Consider the following 17,327-nt stretch of genomic DNA (forward strand, 5'->3'; position numbering starts at 1 on the left):
TAAAAATTCTGAATTTTATTTTCATGGTGACACGTGTTGTAATGTTTCTCAATTAATATATAAGAGATTTGTATGTTTCTTAAAGTTATGGGGTATTTTTGCAAGAAACACACAACATTCTGTAATAAATTCACAATTTTCATAAAATCTGAAGAGCCTAGTACTAAAAGACGCCATGATATGTTACAGTAGAAACTAAAGACGGCACGCGGTGTTCTACTTTGATTTCCTTAAAACGCTACTCGTCAACGCATTAAAGTCATCGGCCATCTCTTTTTGTCATCGCCGCCGTTGAAACTCCATTTCTCTCTCTCTATCGCCGGCGATCATGATCTACGTCGACGGAGTTCCCTTTCCATATGAGAACAGCTCATCTTCTTTCCCTTCTTCATCGCAGGTAGCTTTCTCCGTCTCTCACCAATCTCCATTCACTAAAAAGATTACTTCTTTTTGTGATTAGTTGACTTTTATGGTTTGACCAACATTGATGGAACAGGGAAGCAGCTTGCTTCTCGATGTAATGACACATCCTGTCATAATCTCAGCTTCTGACTCATTCAAGAATCTCGAGGAACAGAGAGTTACAGAGAGCTCAACGAAAGACAGATACGTTTACATATTCCAAAGAGAATATGCTGTTGTGAATCCAGCTCTTGTTGAAGTATGTATGCTTTATGACATTCGAAAGTTATGTTTTTTTTTTCAAATCCACTCTAATGATTCTGTTTTATTGATGAGAAGTTTGTTGGCATGGATGAAGCAACAACTTGTGTAGGTCTTGTTATCCGCAACAGAAGATCTGGAGTGTAAGAGACTGATCCTCTATATGTTCTTAAATAATGTGTAATCAGTCACCTTTATTTTTTAAAGTTTTGCGATGAATCTGAAACTGCAGCACTTCTATTGCACATATGGATTCACCAAAAGTTGTGGACTTGGGGATAAGGCAGATGTTATCATTGGTTTTGGAGGATGACAGTGATGCCGAGTTAGATGTATTATCTACTCTTTCAGCTTATGTTAATCATTTATTATATTCTTTTGAGTCCTTTTTGAATATTTCCTTGGGGGGTTTGTATGCAGGTACATATGGTTGGTGGTTATGAAGATGTGGATTTAAAAGTGTGTTTCTATATCTCTCAGTGTAGTTAATACTCAGCTTTGGAATGGTCTTAAGCTGAATGTATTGACTGTTTTTATGCAGAAGATTGCTAATGGCAGTGGTGACTATGCCAAACCAGAGGGTTACTCATTTCCTTTGTGTTGCAAATTAGTGGAGACGTTACAGAAGAGAAGAGAAAACTTTCACATTCAAACCTTATTTATTCTTGGGCACAACACCAAGCTGGATGCTCAAGGGAACACGTGCCCCATTTTTAATGGATTCCTGGTCAGTCTACTATGAGGTCTTAAAACAGAATATATATGAATTAGTAATGAACGTTACCATGTTTCTTTGTAACCTTGTTAATCAGGTTAATACCTCCAGCGGTGATATTGTCCCAGCCAGTTTCAACAGATCTTCCAGATGTCCGGATGAGCTTGTTCGTAGAATCAGAGTGTCGGCATCATTCGATGATCCTAGCTGGAGGGGGAAGTTACTTGACACATATGACACAAAAACTGATAGATTCATCATCGCACCATGCTCCTGGTACAAAACAAATTAAAACAAAAACGCTTCTTCTACCTCATTTTCACTCCATTAGAGTTAATGTACATATGAGTTGTGTTTTTGTAATTACAGGACAATGCGGCTGGTTGAATACGTTTGGGAACTTAATCGGCTTCCTGACGAAGAGATTCTTGTCAACTGTTCTACCTCACCTTCTGCTGAAGGTCCAGATTTCATAGATAATGAAAGACGGTTAGTAGTCATTTGATCATTATCTATAATTCATAACGGAACATGGTAGATTCACACACACGTACACAGAGATGATGAGTCGTGTTCTCTTTTGTGTGTTTGCAGGATTTGGAAGTATTTACTAAAATATCCAGAATGGAGCAAAACCTTCCCAAAGAGACAACCACGTGTGTTTGAAAGGACTGCCAATGGAAGCTGGAACTCCGTGTTTTGATTCTTGAACATAAGAATGTAAAAAATAAGGTTGCAATTGGGACCTAACAAACTAATGTTGTGTTAAAACGTGGGCTTGATCCGGCCTAGTAGGCCTATATGTTGAGGCCCATAGATTCAAGTCATTCCACTGCAGATCGAAACCTTCCACCCGACCCGAATATTATTTGCAAGAAAGATTTTTAAAATGATTCGATCCGAGTTTGGTTCGGATTTCTTGGTTCTATAAAAATAAATCCAATGTATTTCTTTCAGTGAAAAAAATACAATATCATTTTCAATGAAAAAAGAATCTCGTGTTTTTCTCGGTTTTCAATTGAATGTACCTAATTTTTATAACTTATTACATAGATTTTTTGTTATTTATTAATAAAATAAATATAAAATAGTGTTAAATATGAATAATAAAATTAGTATATCCATCTTCTTGGATATACTTAAAATTAATTTACTTATTTTTATTAATGTTGAGATAGATTAAAAATAACTAAATTAAGTATAAATAATAGTAAATGAAAAAATATGATGCATAAAATATAGAAATAATATATTTAGTTTGTACTGGAATCATAATCCAATTAGAAAGTAACTAAAATTATAGAAAAATTAAGTAAAAAAAAGAAGTATATATGAATTGGCGAAGTCAATGGAGTAAGTCAATGGAGTACAAAAGTAATGTTTTATTTTAAAGATAAAAAATAGATGAGACTGAAGAAAGTAACCATACAAGTGGGGTCAAGCGGCACAATAAAATTAGAAATATGCTAAGCATTCTGGATACAAAATTTACTAAACTCATATTTATCAGTTTGTGTAGTCAGAGACATAGATATCTAATTTACATTGCGAATAAATGTGTCTATCTAATGTTGATAGAAAAACTTTCACAAGATTAGTCGATTGATCTCGGTCCGGATACTTCCAAATCATCAAAAAAAAAAAGAGAACGGGACATAACTAGTTTTGGGTAAAAATTAATATTAACATGATCATAGGAGACAACTACCTCCAAATGAGAACGTCAGGTGGCCTAGCGGCAGTACTGAACGTTTCTCACACACGACTACCTGAGGTCGCCAGTTCGATACTCGGGGAAAGCGGGGTGGTACTGGGTTAGCTAAAAAATTCCTACGGGAATTTCTGGCGAGGTGGCCCTTCGGGGTGAGCCCAGTCACTATAAAAAGTTCAACCTATACAGTTTAACCAAGTGGTGGTAGTCTAGTGGCAATCTCTTGGGATTTGGTGTGTACCCACATCAGTCTGGGTTCGATTCCCACCGGGAACTAAATTATCACTACTTGGCCAGTCTGGACTTGGGCTTCGGCCCAAGTGGTTTACATGGTGGGCCATAACAGATGATTGGTCCACCCCCTAGCATTAGTCGGAAAGTATTCCAAACTCGGATCAGGCAGTGTGGTACGCTTTCGGGCTAGTCCACTCTGTAGCACTAAGTGCGTTCTTTCCGGGACCGACCAGATCAGCCGATAGGGTTTATCAAAAAAAAAAAAAAAAAAAAAAAAAAACTACCCCCAGATGTACGTAAACGCAGTCCAACCTAACTTTCACCAACAACACGATCGATAAACGAGATTCCATTTATAGTAACTAAATAGGGGTACTCTTGTAAATTCCTTTCATACCTTCTTTCCGAAAAATGTTGCTGAACGAAGCTTAACCGGGCCGGGCTCGCTAATGGGTTCCAAATTTTTATAATTTTCAAGTTTAAACAAATCGTTTGCCCTAATGGTCGATAAAGAGAAAGGGTCAAAGGATAAAAAGCTGCGGTTTTAAATTAGGGTCACTTTTCAAATTACACAGTTTTAAAAAAAATTAATTTATTCGGGGTAAAAAAAATACACATAAGGCAATATTGACTGGAATTTGATCTTGCAATATAGGAATAAAAAATCAAAACGATGTTTTAGATTGATTTGAAGAATAAAATGCCTACCACACATGTCCATACCATATATTATACCAAAAACGAAACACATACACTGTGTATTTATAAATGAGATGAGAGAAGAGAGCACGAAACAATAGCGAGCGAGGAAGACAAGAAAGCAACAATACAAAGTATAGATAAAATAATAATTATAATATCAAAGAGAAAGAAAGAATAAAAATCCCTAAAACTGCGAGCGTTTTTCGTTAACGGGAGAGAGATGAGTCTCTAAAAAACCAAATATCATGGAACCATGACGAAGGAAGAAGCAGCAGCATCGTATAGCATGAACGATATCTGCAGTAACGATCACAATATTGACGATAACAACAACACTAATCTAAAGCAGCACGAGGGGCGAGCATGGGGCACGTGTGAGGAGCTGTTATTGGCATGCGCCGTTAAGCGACACGGGTTTTGTGACTGGGACTCCGTCGCCGCGGAGGTTCGAACCCGGACCTCTCTCTCCGCCGTCTTTCTCTCCGCTGATGATTGCAGGCAGAAGTATCGGGATCTCCAGCGTCGGTTCAAGGAATCCGCCGACGGTGATAACGATGCGGCGGAGGAGGAGGAGGGAGGGAACGATATCCCGTGGCTGGAAGAGCTGCGTAGCCTCCGTGTGGCGGAGCTCCGTCGTGAGGTTGAACAGTACGACGTTTCGATACTGTAAGCGAACGAGAATCTGTAATCTCCGTCGATATTCTCTACGACGGATCTGAGTTTTTCTTTTTTGTTTTCAGATCGCTTCAGTTGAAGGTTAAGAAGCTAGAGGAGGAGAGAGACGGCGGCGAGAAACTAGATCTGGTGGAAGAAGAAGAAGAGAGGAAACGAGAGAGATCGGAGAACGACGGCGGTGAGAAGGCGGAGGAGTCCGAACGGGAAAACAGGTCGATGAACGAGTCTAACTCGACGGGCTCCGGCGAGAAAACCGTCGGAGAAGAAGAACCGGGACGGACTCGCGGTGATGATCTAGATCCCGATCCGGTTAACACTGCGGAGGAAGGATCGGGAGCGAGCGACTCGGGCGAGTTGGGCGAGTCAGGGACGTCGGGGAGGAAGTGGAAAAGGAAACGACGGAAAGATAGTGACGGAGAGATTAGATCGGCGGCGAGTGAATCACAGCCATTGATACGTCTTCTTGATTTGATTCGGTCCCATCCGCGGGGATCTTTGTTCGAACGCCGGGTTCGAAGCCAGGTATGCAAATATCTTATTTTTTCCTTATTTTCTTTATTTAATCCATCATTACTTTTATTTGTTACCAAAAATTTATAATTTTAATAAGACTAAATCTATGATAAAAGCTGTAAATATGAATTTTAGAAATCTCAAATATTCCGTATTCTATATTGAATCTCGACTTTTTCGAATTATTATTTTAAGTTTTTTAACGTCCCTTTTTGAATTTTATACGACGGTTTATGGGAACGTATTTTTTTATAGAGGGAAAGAAAGAATGAAATTAACTAACCCTACTTTTTTCTTGGTGTCGTCGTTGTCTTTTTGCTCACACAATCTATGACACGTGGTATAGCATGGCTTGGTCGTGTCTTTTAATTGGGCCTAATGGGCTTGTATCTAATTCACGCAGGAGACAACGGATTACAAGAGCTTGGTTAAGCAACATTTGGACATTGAGACAATACAGAGAAAGCTGACGCAAGGATCTTATGATTCTTCAAAGCTCACTTTTTACAGAGATCTTCAGCTTCTCTTCGCTAATGTGATTGTGTTCTTCCCTTCATCTTCTTCGGAATCAATGGCTGCTCATGAACTAAGAGCCATTGTCTCTGAAGAAATGAGGAAAGAGAGCGGGAAATCGAGTCCCCGGTTGTTTAAAGCATCACCAGGTATGACCAGTATCAAAGCAGAAGCTGCTGAGACATCAGAACAGAAGTCTTCAGCTCCACTTGTCGTTTGTAAGAGGAGAAGATTTGTTTCCGCTAAGGCTAAGGCCTCTCCATCATCGTCAAGCTTTAGCCAGAAGGAGGAGACAAAAGAAGAGATGTTATCAGAGGAGAATGAGAACGTCGAGACTGGTGGAAGAAGCTCGAAAAGAACAGCTAACAATACAAAGACGGGCAAAGGGAAGAACAAACAGAAAGAGGCGGAGGAGGCGAAAACGGAGAGGAAGGTGGTGGTTTCATCAGATAAGAAGAAGAGCGTGGCTGACTTCTTGAAGAGGATAAAGAAGAGCTCTCCGCAAAAGGAAGATAAAGATCAGAACAAGAGTAAGAAGGAGAGTAAACCGAAACCAAGAGAACTTAGAAGCAACAATGTGGGTAAAAAGAAGAAGGCTGAGGTGGAGAATGCTGCTACTCCGGCGAAAAGAGCTCCTGGAAGACCACCGCAGAAGAAAAATGTGGAGGCGGTTGCGACCGCCTCAGGGAAACGAGGTAGGGAAAGTGGAAGCACAGGAAAGGACAATAAACAGCCAAAGAAAAGAAGCAGGAGATGATGTAGCGTTAAGTATTGTATATCAATAGAATTATGTTTTGGGTTGTTCTTTCTCAATCTTAGTTATGGATTAGGTTAAGTGTAGTACTTTGGTTTGCTGACATTAGTAAGATTAATTCCTTTTTTTTGGTTATATTTTGCTCATTTCCACCATTTGAGTCTTGATAAGAGCACACCACTTTATTGACTATAAAGATTGTGTTCTTATCAGAGTCCTCGCACAAACTATGGCGACAAGATACTAAAACCATTCCATTTGAACATATATCCAACAAAACCAACATTTGGGTAAAGCTATCTCTAATGTCAGCAAAAATTACAGTCATATGCTCCAAAAAAGGAACATCAAGAACTTGAGACTCTGACTTTAAAAATCTCAACAAATGCTATCTTCATCGGCTCCTCATGCACCGCATTGCACTATGCATTGGCAAAATTGCTCGTCTATCAAACACAAGTTAGCGATGAAAGCCACCTTCTGTACAAAAGACCATACAAGGAGAGTTTCAGCCAAAGCAGTTTTATTTGAGGTTACAAGCATCTCGTCTTTACATTATCAAACTAAACACTTGCCGTTTTCTCCATCGGATACATCTCCAAGCTTTGCGATTGCACCCACAAGCGCTTGTTCTTGCTCCTGAATCAAAGGTAAATAATCAATCTTTTGAGCCTTTTGTTATGTATATAAACGTAAAAAATAAGAAAGGCATCTTTGATGTTGTAGCAATCAAACCTCCAACATTCTCTTAGCCCTTTCAACTTCTTGAGGATCTGGATTGTGTGAGCCAAGAACTCTCTCCACCTGTTAGAAAAAACATCATCGTTTGAGAAACAAAACCATACATACACTGTAAAACTCGCCTTGACTTGACAAGAACGTAATACTAACATCTCTGATTAGGACATTGGTCTGACGGATTCGTATATCCATATGTTTCCTTTTCCCAGTTCCATTCTGCGATGTTCTGAAATCTTTTTTGATACTGGTCTTTGCCAAACCGCTTCCCCGTTGTGGAACACTGTTTGGTCCTGTAGTTCTATTCAGACCATGGCCTTGTCCGTTTACACCATACTGATTACCAACCCTAGGATCCTCTCCTATCCACTCAATATCCCCAGGAGATATCTGTACAATTATTAGAGATCTTTGGTTACCAAATAGCACACAGTTTTTCCACTCATAATGATCAGAAAGTAATTACCTCTGAGAGATTGACCCATTCCCATGTCTCGTTAGGTGTTCCAATGTCATAAACCAAAGCATGGCGGCCCTAAAATTTAAAGATTAGACGAATATATATAAGGAAACTTCTTATTTTATAACATATCAGAAACTTTATGCCAATTTAAGAAGCCCACACACCTCAACTGGACTGTACTTGGTGATGACAGCCTCGTAAAACGTATTGTCTTCTGGCCACCTCGTTCTAACTTTCCTTCCTACAAAAGACTCAGGGTCGTTTCCATTTGTGGGTTCACTTGAACTGGTGGGACCAGGTGGTACTCTGTTCATGACTTGTCCTCGTTGAGGTTGATCTGAGGGATGGTATGAGACAGGTTTTGCAGAAGAGGAACCAGGGAAACCCTAAGAAAGGAGAAAAAAAAAAAATCATTACAAGAATTAACAAAAGATACCAACCTCAAGACTATATATATAACTCACTGGTTTATGCTTTTTTCCCTTGACATTGGGAACAGATCCTCGTTTGGCTGTGGATGATGCAAACTGGTGAGTAAGATCAGCTTGAGGGTGTGAAGCGAATGGTTGAGAAGGCATTGGCTGGTTTAGTTTCTGCTTCTTGACAGAAGCTGAAACGGAAGGTGTTGGCAAGGTATCGTGAACCACTTGAGCAGCATTGCGCATTGTTGGTTGCATTCCTCCAGATTGTCTCCATTCCCTAATAAAGGAAAAAGTATTTATGTTATTATTAAGAGAAAAAAGAAAGAAACTATAAATGCTCAAAGACTTTTAGCTTCTCGCCTTATCCTTCGTATTGTATCATCTGCGTTTACACGGCCAAGAAGCTCTCTATGTTCCTCATTGGACACTCTCAGCTCCTTACGCAGTTCAGTTATAAGACTTTCCTTTTCCTGAAAAAAGATATGTTATTTCACTTAGGCAGAAACTAACATAAAGAAGAAGTAGACGTGAGATTCATCGAAATACCCAAGTGATAGCATCTGCTTGGGCTTTAAAGGCTCTTAGGATAGATATGTATGCTTCCTTCTCAATCTGGTGAATCTGAGCTTCCATATCAACAGCAACTTCATCATACATCTTAGGGTAAGATGGAGGAAGAAGACTCGAAGGTCTTCCGTTGCCAGCCACACGCCCTCCTCTTGCAACCCTATGCGATGGAGGCAGATCATCATCTGTTCCTGCAGACATCTCACCATCAAACAATCATTACAGATCAAAGTAGATACACAAACCCACCAAAGCTTACAATGTATAACACTAGTAGAAAGGAGAAAGTTCAAAACTTTCGTAAACCCTAATTTTCATCTTAAGATCAAATTCAGTGATTTGCAACATTCCTTAACAACCCACAAGACCTTCCGTTAAACAACACAAAACCCACCAAAGCTTAGAATGAATAACGGAGAAAGTTTAAAACTTTCGTAAACCCTAATTTTCAGAAGAAGACGAGATAAGAACAATCAACAAGGAAGGAAGGTGTTTTTTTTTTTTAAATATAATACAGTGTTGGGGAACACTAACCGCTGCTATCAAAGGATTCGTAGTCCATCGCGAAGCTTTGATCCCCAATTCTTCAAAGAGTAGTTACGGAGATGGAGAAGAAGAATCGAGAGAAAACACACACACACACACCAATTCGAGGGTTGATTGCAATTTTGACTAGAGCAAGACTCGATTTTGGTTGTTTCGATAGAGTTTGTAGAGAACTTTCTGATCGGTTCCTTCGTCGGGAACTTCGTTGGAAAACGAATCCGAACTCCACTGGGAGTGATTCAGCTTCGATCACAGATTTGCCGAAAGCTTTTTTTTTATTTTTAATTTTCCTTAATAAGAACAGAGAAGGAGAGTGTGGAGACGGAAAGTAAATAATTATAATCAAAATATAACGTGGTTATCAAAACACAGTCGTTTTTGGTAGCTGATCTGTGTAAGGTTTAAAACAAGCCCATTATAAGAAGAGACCATATGGTATGAACATTTATTAGCAAATATTAGTGTTAAGGCCCAATCATTTGCATGGGTCATAACTGCAAACTGAAAGAAATATCGATCTTGGGTAAAGCATCTACCAACCCCGAGAACGAGCCCTAGATTCGATATTATCAATCATTCCTCTCCCAAAAAGGTATAATAATCTCACTTTAATGAAATTTCAGAAATGTTTTACTGGAAGAAATGTAAAACACTAAAACATACTCTTTATGTTCCCAATTCCCAAATATAAGATTTTTGGGATGTTTCGCACGGATTAAGAATAAACACACAATTTTCTAATCATTTGTGTTTAATGTTTACTCTGAATATTTTTTTTTTCTTAATTATTGTAGTTAGACCAATTCCCACTTACCAATATTCCAACTTCTTTCTTAACCATTCACGTTTGTAGAAAAATAAAGTTGTCTTTACTCAAAAACTAGCATTTAAGTTAATTATTGTAAAAGTAACGGTAGATTAGTTAGTTTATCTTTTAAAGAAAGATATAAATGCACAAAACTCTTCTTCGTCGAACAAAACCAAAAAATCTTATTTATAGGAACAGAGGGTGTAGTAACATTTGGCAAGTTTTTCAATATTTTAATCATCAAGAGTAGTTGTGATTTTACTGAGTTAAGTTTAATTTCCATTTTATATGCGTACTTCGTTATGCGTTTATGACGATTATTAATTAATAGATCGACTCAAGAAAATATTATCCATTCATGTGTGGAGCAATGATAACCAAATAGGTTTCTTTTGTTAAACCAAAATAAATTATGTTATTAATTTACGAAAATGAAAGAAATGCTGATACATGTACTTTGTTCTCTCCAAAGACAAACTTTGCACACGGAGTCGACTCATCAGTTTCATAATCGCAAGGTGGTGGCATGGAGTCATGGACCATATACTGATTGCTCACGTTTGAATTGTCAACTCCTTTCGTTTAAATTGTGTCTACCTTTATGAAATATCCGATATATAGATTTTAAATCCGGTAAATGTGTTAATAAATCAATGAAGTTCCACATACGAAGAATTAATTATTAACTAATATATAAAGGATAATAAACAGTTTACTTATATATTGATATTAGTTTTAAGTTGAAAACATAAGTTTGAACTCACACATAAGCATGAGGTTTCACATTAGTAGTCAGAGAATTAATTAACCAATATATAAAAAATAAGGAGCAATCCATTTTTTTTCAATCTTATATATTAAAATAGAAATCACAACCTTAATTATATTTGATTTTAAAAAAAATAGACCTAATGGACATATTCCTAGAAAGTCATGTTACATTTAATATATAATCTTATCATTTAGGTCTATCAGAAATTTTTATTGGACTACCAATAATTGAATTTAAACAATAGATTATCGATTTATAAATAGTATAAATTAAATAGATATAATTTAATGTTGTAATACTATACCTCTATATGCTAAATATTTAAATATTTGTCGATGTTAACTTTTAAAATTATAAAGATTTTTTTTTAAATAACAAAAATCATATTATCTAACAATGATTAATCTTTACTACCTTAAACCAATGAAAAAAAAATTTAAACTATATAGTTTATTTTAAAAATTAAACAAAAACTAAATGTTTAATTATTTACTCGATAATATAAATCTATGAAGCGAAAAGTTTAATTTTTTAAAAATTTTATAAATTTGTGAAATGTTACAATATATTTGAATATGACAATAAAACAATATTTTACTAATCTTTATATATATAGTTACGATTTTAATAATAAAATAATAATCCAAAAATATATATATAGAAGAAGATACAAATACATGTGAAAATTTGAAACAATCTATTCAATGAAAAAATATACAGTAAACTTATTATGTTTTAAAAATTGATAGACACATATATATTATAATATATACCAATTTAGAATTGAAAACAAAATATTTATATAAAAATAAATAAAAACAAAAATCCGCGCGGTTGCGCGGATTGAGATCTAGTTAATTTTAAAACTCATGATAAATTCGAATTTAACAAGATTCAGGATAAGAAACCAAAAAAAAACTATTATTCTATTTATTACATAAGAGTTGTGTTTTCCACTGTTTTTCTTTCTGAGAAAAGGCTTTCTGTATACCTCTCATTTTTCTTCCAACAATATGCATTTTAGAGCTATTGTTGGAGGTGCTCTACCCTTTTGAGTGAACCAAAGCATGATCCTCCAAGTTTTGATTCTGAGTATATTAAGTGATGGTTGTAGCAACAAAAAGAAAGATGTGTCAAAATTGATGCTGAGTTCCTATTAGTCACGTGCCAAAATGTCACCATATATACTCCAGCACGTTCTTGTGTATTCACACGTTCCCAAATTGCTTCCTTTGTCGGCGGTCCTAACAAATGGGTTGCAACTTGCTAAGGTAAGCCCCGAAAGTTTAGGTATTCAACGAAAATATCCTTTTCTTGGATATCTCAAGAAATATCACAACTAATGCCTTTTTACAAAAAAAAAGAAGAAGAAATATCACAACTTTTGAAGCAATCCTAAAACTTGGAAAGTGTTCAAATTCGTAACAGCCACTAACTTAAATCTTGGCGATAAGCAGTATACTTTTCAACAAACTCACTGAAAAGGTCCATTGTTATCGTACTGCTTCAATTTCGCAGCATATAGACAGCTGGAATATATATATATATATATATATATATATATATATATATATATATATATCCATATAAGTTACTTACACCGAAAAACATTTTATTTATTCATAAATATGATCAATTAATAATTCATTTAAAATAATCGTTTAAAAACATAATAAATGCTTTGCATCTCTCTTCCTTTTTCTCCCTCATCCCCGCGAAACTGAGATCTCGCTCTTTTTCAATCCACCGCCGCTTCTCCAGGCGACGGTCGCCTCCGGCTCCAATGACTAAGAAGAAGAAGAAACCGAAACTCAACCCGGATGACTCGAGCCCCTCAGGCTCCTCATCTTTTGCCTCTTCTGGATCTCAAGACTCTACGCAAGGCTCCTTGGACCTCGCTGCCGATTCGACCTCAGTTCTACGGATTCCGGTCTTTCCTGGGACCTCCGCGCCTCCAGAAAAGTCCTCAGAGCCCATAGTCGAACCAATTGGTGCCGTCACAACCACCATCCCCGACTCTGCTCAAGGAAACCCTAACTCTGAAATTCAAGGTGCCGTAATAGCCACCACAGAACCTGCTCAAGGAAACCCAAACACTGATAATCAAGGTGCCGTCACAGCCACCAATACCGCCGTGGATCAAGGAAATTCTTCTACTGAAGACCAAGATGCCGTCACAGCCATCTTAGAAGAAGGAGAGTTTGTTCCCCCTTCATCCTCAAAACCAACTACGGAACACCCTGTACCTGCCGAGATTGCGGTTGATTTGGCTCATCCAGTACAAACTAGAACCAAAGAAAACAACACCAAGCCAGTTCCGCAAAGCCCTGCAGAACACTGGCGCAAATTTGTCAAGTCCAACTCCAAGAAGCTCGAACCAGAGGGCACTCCTTTCAATCTTGACTCTGGGGAAGCTTGCATATGAATCCCTAATTCGGTGATTGAAAAGAACAAAAAAGCCTGGGATTCCTTTATTATTGGGCAATTTTATGAGGAATCACCGGCTAGGGGAGCTGTTCACGCCATTGTAAATGGCATTTAGAGCAAGCACCGGCGTGACATCTCAGTCTCTAAGATGGACGGTCGTGCCTTCTTGTTCAGAGTCCCCTGCCCTAAAGCCCGGCGCAGAATCCTCAGCCAATGTTTATGGCAGGTAGAAGGACAAACGATGTTCGTAGCTAAGTGGTCACCAGGAGTTCAGCCTGAAAAGCCTGAGCTTTCTACGGTTCCCGTTTGGCTCGATTTCACTGGTGTTCCTCTCCAATTCTTTAACAAGGATGCTTTGAAGGTGATCGCAGGCTTGGTTGGACATCCTTTATGTCTTCACCCCTCTATAGAGAACCTTACAAACATTGAAGTGGCCAAAGTCTACACTGTGATCGACCCGAGGCAACCTTTACCGGAAGCTGTCAATGCCCAATTCGACTCTGGTGAGGTTGTTCGAATCACAGTTTCTAGCCCTTGGCTGCCCTCTCTCTGTAGCCATTGTCGGAAAGTGGGGCACACGATTTCAGAATGTCCCAATGCTCCACCGAAATGTGATATTTGTGGCTCAGTAAAGCACGGTGCATCTGAATGCACGAGGAAGCATTCTGGCTTACGAAAGGACAAGGCGCCCATTGCCAGTCAATTCCCTATAGTCGGTACTGCTCCTCCACCGCAGTCTCTCCTGAAGACTGCTAGCACAGAAACCCGCTCTGTCCTAACTGCTGCAATCAAGAAGAAGTCAGTAGTGACCGAAGCGGGAACGTCCACACAAATTCAAGCAGGCCAGACTCGTGTCCCTGCTAGAAATGATACCCTTGTTGTTGATCTGAATGGACCAGGTGTTGTTGATCTGAATGCACCAGGTGTTGCCTCATCAGGTCACTCTAAGCCGAGCTCGGATTCATGTCTTGATTCAAGTTCTGGGAGCCTATCTGGTGAAGATGATGATCCTCTTGATATAGAAGATCGGTACATCGGTGTGGTTACGCGGGGAATGAAGAAGTCTGCTAGGAAAGCTAGGGTCAGAGGCCCTTTAAACCTCTGATTTCTCTCTTTTATGGATATTTTTTGCTGGAATATTAGAGGAATAAATGATAAAATAAAGCGTCGCGGTCTTAGAAAATGGCTGAGGAAGTACCAGCCCCTTTTTGGTGGTCTCGTTGAGACTCATGTCATCGGATAACGCTCCTGGCATCATCAGCAGAGTTTTCCCTGGTTGGCATTATGATTGTAATTACGAAATTTCGGAATTAGGAAAAGTTTGGTTACTTTGGCACCCCTCCGTGGCTGTCACAGTTTGTCACAAGTCCCTTCAGTCAATATCCTGGATAGTCAAACTGCCCCTAAGAAACCTCGAGTTTGCAGCAACGATGGTCTATGGTTCTAACTGCAGGAGGGTTAGGAAGCAACTCTGGGCAGACCTGCGTTTCTCGGCCTCGAGCTCGCAGATAAACCACCTCCCTTGGACGGCTCTTGGAGATTTTAACCAGACTCTTTTTGCTAATGAGCATTCCTCGGCAGATCAATTCTTTTCTCCTCTGGGCATGAGAGAATTTGGGCAATGTGTTACTTCTGCTGAACTCACCGACCTGCCTTGTATTGGAAACTCCTTCACTTGGTCGAATAAGCAAGGAGATACTCTTGTGTCCAAGAAGCTTGACAGAATCATGGTAAATGATGAATGGCTCTCTGCTTTCCCCAATGCCCTAGGAGTCTTCGGTGATCCGGGCATCTCTGACCATAGTCCATGTTGTATCTTTCTTGACACCTCTGCTCAAAAGCCTAAAAAGCCGTTCAAGTTCTTCAGTATGCTTAATCAGAACCCGGAATTCATCGCCCTCATGAAAGAATGTTGGCAATCACTACCTTTTGCGGGATCTAAAATGCTACTGGTATCCAAGAAGCTGAAAGCCCTTAAGAGTGTGATTTGTTCTTTCAGTAGAGATAACTATTCACAACTGGAGCTGCGTGTAGCTGAGGCTTTCGATGATCTTCAAGCTTGCCAACGCTCCACTCTAAACAACCCAACGCCTGAGGCTGCCCTCTCTAAAAAATCTGTTCACACCAAATGAAGTACTTTAGCGAGAGCAGAGGAATCATTTCTCCAGCAAAGGGCTAAAGTAAACTTGCTTGGAAATGGTGACTGTGATTCTGCCTACTTCCATCGCTCACTCAGGACCAGGTTATCCTTTAACTTGATCTCTTGCTTGCTCGACGAGGAAGATAACCTTCTTGACACCAAGGCTGATATTGAACGACATATTGTTGGCTATTATGAGAAGCTGTTGGGAGGAAATCAGAATCACTCTACCGCCGCAGCCCCCGAGTTATCAAACCTCCTGCATACCACAATCAGCAATTCGATTTTGGAATCTATTACTGCACCCTTCTCTGACGCTGATATCCAAGGAGTATTTTTTGCAATGCCGAAGCACAAAGCACCAGGACCTGATGGATACCCTGCAGAATATTTTACAGGAAACTGGAAATCTGTGGGAAGAGATGTGATTGATGCGATTTAGAAATTCTTCAGTTTAGGTTGTCTTCTTCAGCAATGGAATACCACAATTATTACCTTGATCCCCAAGAAGCCTAATGCAAACAGAATAGCGGACTTCCGGCCGATCTCTTGCTGCAACACGGTCTATAAAGCTATCTCCAAGCTACTTGCTGAGCGCCTGAAACTCGCTCTGCCTTCAGTTATCTCCAACGCCCAATCAGCTTTCATACCTGGGAGATTAATGTTGGAAAATGTCCTTATGGCTACGGAGTTGGTACAAGGATACAACTGGAAGAACATTTCCAAGCGCTCAATGCTGAAAGTTGACCTGAAAAAGGCTTTCGACTCAGTTAACTGGGCTTTCATTATCTTGATCCTCCAAACACTTGGCTTCCCTCCGTCGTTTGTGAACCTGATCCACCAATGCATCTCAACGACCCGCTTCTCGGTATCTATCAATGGAGAACTATGTGGGTACTTTAAAGGAGCAAGGGGTTTGAGGCAGGGCGACCCTCTGTCTCCATATTTGTTCGTTCTAGCCATGGAGGTATTTTCTCAAATGCTTAATCAAAAGTTTGCCTCTGGTCGGATTGGGTACCACCCAGCTGCAACGAACCCTTTGGTTACTCATCTAGCGTTTGCAGATGATGTGATGATCTTTTTTGATGGTCAGTACGGTTCGCTCCATCAAATCTCAGCTACACTTGAGCGCTTTGCCACCTGGTCTGGGCTATCTATGAACCGAAGCAAAACTGAACTCTTTACTGCAGGGCTGAGTGATGCAGAAACTATTGATATCAACAGCCTCAGTTTCTCAGTCGGTTCTCTCCCAGTCAGATATTTGGGTCTGCCTCTTATGCATAGGAAACTCAATATAAGCGACTACAGGCCCTTGCTTGACCAACTCAAAGCCCGCTTCTCCTCTTGGTCCTCTAGAGCTTTGTCTTTTGCTAGTCGACGACAACTAATATCATCAGTGATATACGACATGCTCAATTTTTGGTTCTGTACATTTCCTTTTACCGAAGGGGTGCATCAAGCAAGTGGAGTCACTATGTAGTAGATTCCTGTGGAATGGAAACATTACAACTAGAGCGTCAGCAAGGATATCGTGGGCGAACTGTTGCCTTCCAAAAGCTGAAGGAGGGTTGGGACTGAGGGATCTCATCTTATGGAACAAAACTCTAAACCTGAAGCTCATCTGATTGCTGTTCCAAGAGAATGAGTCTTTGTGGGCTTCCTGGTGTAAAGAACATCGTTTAAAAGGAGTCAGTTTATGGAGCCTCGAAGAGAACAAGCAAGGATCATGGATCTGGAAATCAATATTAAAACTGCGTTTCCTTGCTGTTTGGTTTCTTAGATGCAAAGTTGGGAATGGTCGCTCAGCTAGCTTCTGGTACGACCAATGGACTCCATTGAGACCTCTCATTAACGCCCTCGGCCACTCGGGCCCTCGGGCATTAGGAATCCCACTTCACTCGTCAGTTGCTGAAGCCTGTACAGATATAGGATGGAGGCTCAGACACGCCATATCACCTGCAGCA

The 17,327-nt window shown here is 39.4% G+C and overlaps 4 protein-coding genes across 6 annotated transcripts; 3 read left to right on the plus strand and 1 right to left on the minus strand.

Annotated features, from left to right (window-relative positions):
• Positions 1–242: 242 nt before the first annotated feature.
• Positions 243–2,178, plus strand: LOC106337179 (protein N-terminal asparagine amidohydrolase-like). 2 transcript variants are annotated; one of them, XM_013776239.1, is made up of 9 exons: positions 243–397; positions 497–661; positions 742–806; positions 896–995; positions 1,084–1,122; positions 1,205–1,390; positions 1,476–1,654; positions 1,748–1,867; positions 1,973–2,178. In XM_013776239.1, the coding sequence occupies exons 1-9, from the start codon at positions 329–331 to the stop codon at positions 2,079–2,081; spliced, it is 1,032 nt and encodes a 343-aa protein (XP_013631693.1). In that variant the 5' UTR covers positions 243–328; the 3' UTR covers positions 2,082–2,178. The 2 variants fall into 2 exon arrangements, with proteins under 2 accessions (XP_013631693.1, XP_013631694.1); XM_013776240.1 differs by having other exon boundaries at positions 1,208–1,390.
• A 1,902-nt stretch (positions 2,179–4,080) lies between these two features.
• Positions 4,081–6,561, plus strand: LOC106342440 (bromodomain and WD repeat-containing protein 1). Its single transcript, XM_013781372.1, has 3 exons — positions 4,081–4,691; positions 4,766–5,222; positions 5,617–6,561. The coding sequence occupies exons 1-3, from the start codon at positions 4,279–4,281 to the stop codon at positions 6,481–6,483; spliced, it is 1,737 nt and encodes a 578-aa protein (XP_013636826.1). The 5' UTR covers positions 4,081–4,278; the 3' UTR covers positions 6,484–6,561.
• A 158-nt stretch (positions 6,562–6,719) lies between these two features.
• LOC106342442 (protein EMSY-LIKE 4) lies at positions 6,720–9,523 on the minus strand. Of its 2 annotated transcripts, none has more exons than XM_013781373.1 (10): positions 9,205–9,523; positions 8,650–8,861; positions 8,464–8,573; positions 8,146–8,380; positions 7,846–8,067; positions 7,685–7,753; positions 7,372–7,608; positions 7,216–7,284; positions 7,056–7,119; positions 6,720–6,960 (listed from the first exon to the last, which is right to left on the minus strand). In XM_013781373.1, exons 1-10 carry the CDS (start codon positions 9,230–9,232, stop codon positions 6,941–6,943), a joined length of 1,266 nt encoding a protein of 421 aa, XP_013636827.1. In that variant the 5' UTR covers positions 9,233–9,523; the 3' UTR covers positions 6,720–6,940. The 2 variants fall into 2 exon arrangements, with proteins under 2 accessions (XP_013636827.1, XP_013636828.1); XM_013781374.1 differs by having other exon boundaries at positions 7,035–7,119; positions 9,205–9,232.
• Positions 9,524–13,371: 3,848 nt separating this feature from the next.
• Positions 13,372–14,328, plus strand: LOC106337860. Its single transcript, XM_013776964.1, has one exon. The coding sequence runs from the start codon at positions 13,372–13,374 to the stop codon at positions 14,326–14,328; it is 957 nt and encodes a 318-aa protein (XP_013632418.1).
• The last annotated feature ends 2,999 nt before the right edge of the window (positions 14,329–17,327 follow it).

This window comes from Brassica oleracea, chromosome C4 (genome assembly GCF_000695525.1).
Source record: "Brassica oleracea var. oleracea cultivar TO1000 chromosome C4, BOL, whole genome shotgun sequence".
NCBI classification, from domain to species: Eukaryota; Viridiplantae; Streptophyta; class Magnoliopsida; order Brassicales; family Brassicaceae; genus Brassica; species Brassica oleracea.

What these genes read in the sequence shown, in the direction of transcription:
- LOC106342440 (XM_013781372.1), top strand. Translation starts at nt 4,279, where the DNA reads ATGACGAAGGAAGAAGCAGCAGCATCGTATAGCATGAACGATATCTGC. An exon ending in CAGTACGACGTTTCGATACT is followed by an intron (nt 4,692 to 4,765) that starts GTAAGCGAACGA and finishes TTTTGTTTTCAG; the next exon opens with ATCGCTTCAGTTGAAGGTTA. An exon ending in AACGCCGGGTTCGAAGCCAG is followed by an intron (nt 5,223 to 5,616) that starts GTATGCAAATAT and finishes TAATTCACGCAG; the next exon opens with GAGACAACGGATTACAAGAG.
- LOC106342442 (XM_013781373.1), bottom strand. Translation starts at nt 9,232, where the DNA reads ATGGACTACGAATCCTTTGATAGCAGCG. An exon ending in GATACAATACGAAGGATAAG is followed by an intron (nt 8,381 to 8,463) that starts GCGAGAAGCTAA and finishes TTCCTTTATTAG; the next exon opens with GGAATGGAGACAATCTGGAG. An exon ending in TGTATCCGATGGAGAAAACG is followed by an intron (nt 6,961 to 7,055) that starts GCAAGTGTTTAG and finishes TCTTTTGTACAG; the next exon opens with AAGGTGGCTTTCATCGCTAA.
- LOC106337860 (XM_013776964.1), top strand. Translation starts at nt 13,372, where the DNA reads ATGGACGGTCGTGCCTTCTTGTTCAGAGTCCCCTGCCCTAAAGCCCGG.
- LOC106337179 (XM_013776239.1), top strand. Translation starts at nt 329, where the DNA reads ATGATCTACGTCGACGGAGTTCCCTTTCCATATGAGAACAGCTCATCT. An exon ending in CTTTCCCTTCTTCATCGCAG is followed by an intron (nt 398 to 496) that starts GTAGCTTTCTCC and finishes TTGATGGAACAG; the next exon opens with GGAAGCAGCTTGCTTCTCGA. An exon ending in ATGAAGATGTGGATTTAAAA is followed by an intron (nt 1,123 to 1,204) that starts GTGTGTTTCTAT and finishes GTTTTTATGCAG; the next exon opens with AAGATTGCTAATGGCAGTGG.